Here is a 5,205-nt window from a genome sequence, read left to right as displayed (position 1 = left end):
TACACCTAATGCTTTGCCTGATATGGTTTGAGCCATTGGGCGCATTCCTATTCTCCAGGTAAATTCTTTCTTTTTAAAAAAAAATTTATGACCAATTCAACCAATTACTGGTCATCTAATTACAGCTATTTCCCACAGTGTAAAAATAAAAATTAAAAAAATGAGGAAACAAATGAGGAACTAAACTAAATTGGAGTTGGAGGAGACAGTACACTCCAGTTCCCATGGTGCCCATCTCTCCAAAATCTTTGAGCGTACCAGTGGGTGCGCTCCATCACTCAGGACAGATGGACATGAAGCATGGAATTTGGGAATTAATATCTCCTCCACAACCTGCTGCTTTAGCCAGGCCCTGGAGCAGGTCCATAGGGAGATCCTCTGACCTGATTGATCCCTTCTACACTGGCTAAACCTAAAAATATCATAGAGCTGACCTGACTGCAGTCTTTCCCTAAATGTTTCAGCCCATTGGTGAATAGCTATGGTCTTTTTCCTAGGGAGGGCGAGTCCAAAACTAGAGGGCTTAAGGTGAGAGGGGAAAGATTTTAAAAAGGACCTGAGGGGTAATTTTTTTCATGCAGAGAGTGGTACGTGTATGGAACGAGCTGCCAGAGGAAGTGGTGGAGGATGGTACAATTACAACATTTAAAAGGTTACGTGAACTGGAAGCGGTTAGAGGGATATGGCCGAAATGGGACTAGGTCAGATTGGATATCTGGTCGAGTTGGACTGAAGAGTCTGTTGCTGTGCTGTATGATTCTGTTTTTGTTGTGTGGCTGGGGGAGGAAGCAAATGTAAGAAATGTCTAGTCACGATGCTTCAGCTATTGTTAACACAGCAGACTTGGTGAAGCAGCTGCCCTTTTCCTTTCCATCTTTTCATACACTCATCGTGCCAGTGGCATTGGTATTGAGTAACCTGACACTAATCTCTCGTTCTCATTTTCTTTCCCTCAGCCGACTTTGGCTTCTGCGCTCAGATTACACCAGAGCAGAGTAAACGCAGCACAATGGTGGGGACACCATACTGGATGGCCCCTGAAGTGGTCACGCGAAAAGCGTACGGCCCCAAAGTAGACATTTGGTCGTTAGGAATCATGGCGATTGAAATGATTGAGGGGGAGCCTCCATACCTTAATGAGAACCCCCTCCGGGTAAGATTCTGTGTTTCCTTAATTTGCTTGATTCAAAACATTATTGTATTTCAGAATTCCAACTAGTCTGAAAGACCTAATTTCATGAGCAGCTTCCTGATATATCTGATGTAGGGGCTAGGTTTCGACTCTGAGGCCTCCTGGTGTATATTCAGACTTCAACTCCTGCCCAGACCTAGTGGGATTGGTATCCTGTTGAGCGACAAGCAGTAGGAACTTGGCTGGCCAGAAATCAATGGCTGAGCCCATGGTGATACCATCGAAGCCTACATAATGACTCATCAGTCTTTTTGGCAGGAGGGAAGGGGAGCTGTTATGCTGAGTCGAGTTTAAATTTGCAACTAGTCCGATCATAGTGGACCATGCGCACACACCCTCGCAACACATGCACACTCACACACACACTCACTCAACACACGCACACATTCACCTCTCAGCCACCCACACCTCCATTTCTTATGGGGGCTGGCTAAGGATATACGTTGGGGCCTAATTTATTTGTAGTCTCGTACTTTTTCCAATCAAGTTTTTCAGTGAATACACTTTTTATCCATTCCAGACATTTATCAGTTTTCACAGCAAATTGTGGCATTTGTTGTGTTCTAAGTGTACCTTCCCCAACCCATTCAATGTCATGGCTCAGCAGCTTAGAATTGCATAAATCATGAAAAGAAATTTTTGGCAACAGCTTCAAGTGGGACAGAAAGTCAACTATAGTCGAGTTTTTGTTTTCTGTTTATGTCACGTATTAATTGTACTTTTTTGGTCATTTCACTTCACTAGGCATTGTATCTGATAGCAACAAACGGCACTCCAGAGCTACAAAATCCCGAGAGGCTGTCGTCTGTATTCAGGGATTTCCTGAACCGTTGCTTGGAGATGGATGTGGAGAAGAGAGGTTCCTCCAAGGAGTTGCTTCAGGTTAGTTAGGTCTTAATGTTAGTGGTGGTCTGTTACAGAACATTCTGAGTTTCGCTCTAATCAGGACAAATACAAGAATGCCAAATTTCAAATGAGCACTACAGTTTATCAGAGGTTAATTGGATGGCCCTTTAAACAGCTAGTAGAAAAATGATAGACCAAATGCCCTACTGTACTGTAAGCTTGTTACTGCAGCTTAAAGAGTAACATTGAGGATGAGTTGCATGAGCTTGGATTATCTTTAGAAAACTGAGCGGTTATCTAATTGAGTTGTGTAAAGTCAAAGAAGTTTGGTTGGATAGATACAGAAAAGCTATTAACTGCAGAAGTGGAATCCAAAACGCATCTTAAAATGAGAACTGAGCACGCCTTGTGTCGATGCAGAACTTTTTATGCTCAGAACAGCTTTGTTAATTTACTTTTGTAGTTAAAAGTAAAGTTACCATAGTCCTACTGGGCCATAGGGCTGCGCTCTCATTAATGGGAGACAATTGGTGGTGGTTTAACCAGCAGTCACCAGGCCTCTGGTGAGGGGAGAGCTTGAGAAGGAGAGTCCTTTGTGGTAACCTCAGCCAGTGTGGGAATTGAACCCATGCTGTCGGTGTCACTCTGTATTGCAAACCAGCCATTCAGCCAATAAAACCTCCTCATCTACTCTTGAAGTACAGTTAGTTGTAGCATAGGAATTTGCACACAGTAAGCTTACCCAAAAATCCACAATAAAAGTAGTAAAAATCAGCCAGGGCAACAGGGCGAACTCCCCTTTTCTGTTCCACGAATAGCAATATGAGTCTTTTCAGCCTGCCCGAGAGGGCAGGCAGGTTAAGATAACAGTGTGGAGCTGGAGGAACAGAGTAGGCCAGGCAGCATCAGAGGAGCAGGAAAGTTGACACTTCTTTCCAAAGAAGGGCCCCGACCAAAAACGTCAGCTTTCCTGCCGCTCTGATGCTGCCTGGCATGCTGTGTTCCTCCAGCTCCACACTGTGTTATCTCTGACTCCAGCATCGGCTGTTCTTGCTATCTCTGGGCAGACAGTTTCTTGGTTTAATACCTCATCCAAAAGATTTCAACTCCAATAGTGCAGCAGTCCCTCGGTACTGTGTTAGAAATGTGGGCCTGAATTTTGTGCTTTAGTCTTTGGAGTGGGACTTAGGTTTTTAAGATGCTAAAGGGGATTGACAAAGTATACGTAGAGCATGTGTTTCCCCTTGTGGGTTTGGCTTTTGGTTATGGGGTAGCAAATTAAAACAGATGAGGAAGAATTTTTTTTTCTCTCAAGGGGTCATGGATCCGTGGCATTCATTTGCCCAGAGTGTGGTGGTTGCCAGGGCACTGAATAAATTTAAAGAGGAGACAGACAGATTTTTAATTAGTGAAAGGTTAAAAGGTTATGGAGAGCAGGCAGGAAAGTGGTGTTGAGGCCAAGATGAGATCAGCCATGATCATATTTAAATGGTAAAGCAGACTCAAGAGTGCTCAATTGCCTACTGCTGCTCCTGGTTGTTAATGTTCATAAACCGATAACTGTAGGATTCAGAGGGAAAGGTGCTTCAACTCAGTCACGGCTTCTTGTAGTTTGAGTTAGAGATTGCGCAGGAGGCTTTGCATATTAAAAATAGACAGGCAAACCACTTCCATTGTGCTTTAGGAAAAGAATCGCATTTGATTAATTATTTTTTTCCTTTTTATTCTCTTCTACCAACAGCACCAGTTCCTGAAGCTAGCAAAGCCATTGTCCAGCCTGACCCCACTGATCATTGCCGCAAAGGATGCAGCCAAGAACAATCGTTAAAGCCACGGGGGATCAAGCAGAGGGCCCCATTGTCCATCTCGATTTGCAAACCGGAGCGGCCCGCTCTCCACGACTGAACCATTCCTGAACCCTACAATGCAACCATTCCTGACCCAGAGCTCCTCCACTTCAACCCTTTTCATAGCCAAATTCCAGGAAAGGGGGTGGGAGGTGGATGGGCTGGGTGTGAACTGAGGGGAGGGGGAGAGAGAGAGAGAGCACTGTTGGGTTGTATCTCTGTTGTGCACTCTAATGCACAACAGTTAACACATGGGTGAAATTCCTCTCTTGTCTGAAACGGATGTAGTGATCTCTCTAAAGTGTTGGATAATAGTGCATTACGCTTAGTACATTGCAGCCTTTCAGATTGTAATGTTGGATAATTGGGTGGGGTGCTGGTTGTGACAGAGAGAGGAGCCTGTGAATTATTCCATCTGAACAATAAACTGTTGACTTGCACCCAACAAAATGGGAGGTACTAGCTGCTGGGTGTTTTTTTGTACGTTTTCGAAGCATGGTTTCTCGACGTGTGTCAACAGCAAAATGCTTTTGTTTTTTTTTTGTTTTGTTTGTTCCTCGCCCCGTCACGCTCGTGAATAGGTTTTGCTTTTCTCCCTCTCTTTCGGCATCAATCACTTTGATTTATCAGTTGCTTCGCTGGCTTTGGTTCAAGGCTATTCTGAAATCACCGAGAATGTATGACAGGCTGTTTATTAATTATGTACATGGCGTAGTGATCGAGACTGTAGTTTCAAAGCACTCAGTGCAGTCTGACATGTAGTTTGTTTTTCTTTTGTGCGTGCCTCCCTTCCCCATTAAATATTTGTTTGTACCAGTTTTCTGAACACTACGACCCCAAGAAAAGTGGTGCCATACATCTGCCTTGAGCGACTTTCATGCTGCTAAATTTTGAAAATGTCTATAGTGTACAAAACTATGGAATTTTAATTCCTGGGGGATAAAGAAATAAAAGGGTGTGTTATAATAATTCTGAAATTGTTTTTCTGTTTGGGAAGAGTGACTTGGGGTGCAATGATTTACACAAGAATGGTAGCACCATTCGGTGAGCATTTTAATTTGGTGGGAAGCTTTGGACATCTCATTGCACTTTGACGCAAGGGCTGAAATTAAATTCCTTTTTAATTCAGATGCTAATGTGATCATACTGCCTTGAGAGGGTTGTAGCAACAGATTCGATAAAGATTTTCAATAGGGGATTGTATAATTACACGAAGAAGAAAAAGAAGTGCAGACCGTCTAAGGAAAGGCCAAAGAATGGAGTTAACTGGATCGCTTTTCCAGCAGATGCATGATGAGATCAATGGCTGCCTGTGGTCTG

General features: G+C 43.6%; 1 protein-coding gene across 6 annotated transcripts in view; it reads left to right on the top strand.

The window, feature by feature from the left end:
* The window catches only part of LOC109939010 (serine/threonine-protein kinase PAK 1-like), a 193,345-nt gene extending 188,491 nt beyond the window's left edge, over nt 1-4,854 (top strand). For 5 of the 6 annotated variants that reach the window (XR_007262270.1, XR_007262272.1, XR_007262274.1 and 2 more), the window contains exons 12-13: nt 957-1,153; nt 1,937-2,051. Coding sequence is in view for 1 of the 6 variants with exons in the window: in XM_048598040.1 (XP_048453997.1) it covers nt 980-1,153; nt 1,937-2,074; nt 3,780-3,866 (399 nt within the window). In the remaining 5 variants the exon portion in view is untranslated. Of the gene's footprint in view, nt 1-956; nt 1,154-1,936; nt 2,075-3,779 lie in introns of those variants that run through there. The other variant, XM_048598040.1, reaches the window with a different exon arrangement.
* Nucleotides 4,855-5,205: the final 351 nt, after the last annotated feature.

The sequence above is a fragment of the Rhincodon typus genome, chromosome 6 (assembly GCF_021869965.1).
Source record: "Rhincodon typus isolate 14 chromosome 6, sRhiTyp1.1, whole genome shotgun sequence".
NCBI classification, from domain to species: Eukaryota; Metazoa; Chordata; class Chondrichthyes; order Orectolobiformes; family Rhincodontidae; genus Rhincodon; species Rhincodon typus.
This window is presented reverse-complemented; position numbering and strand designations above follow the sequence as displayed.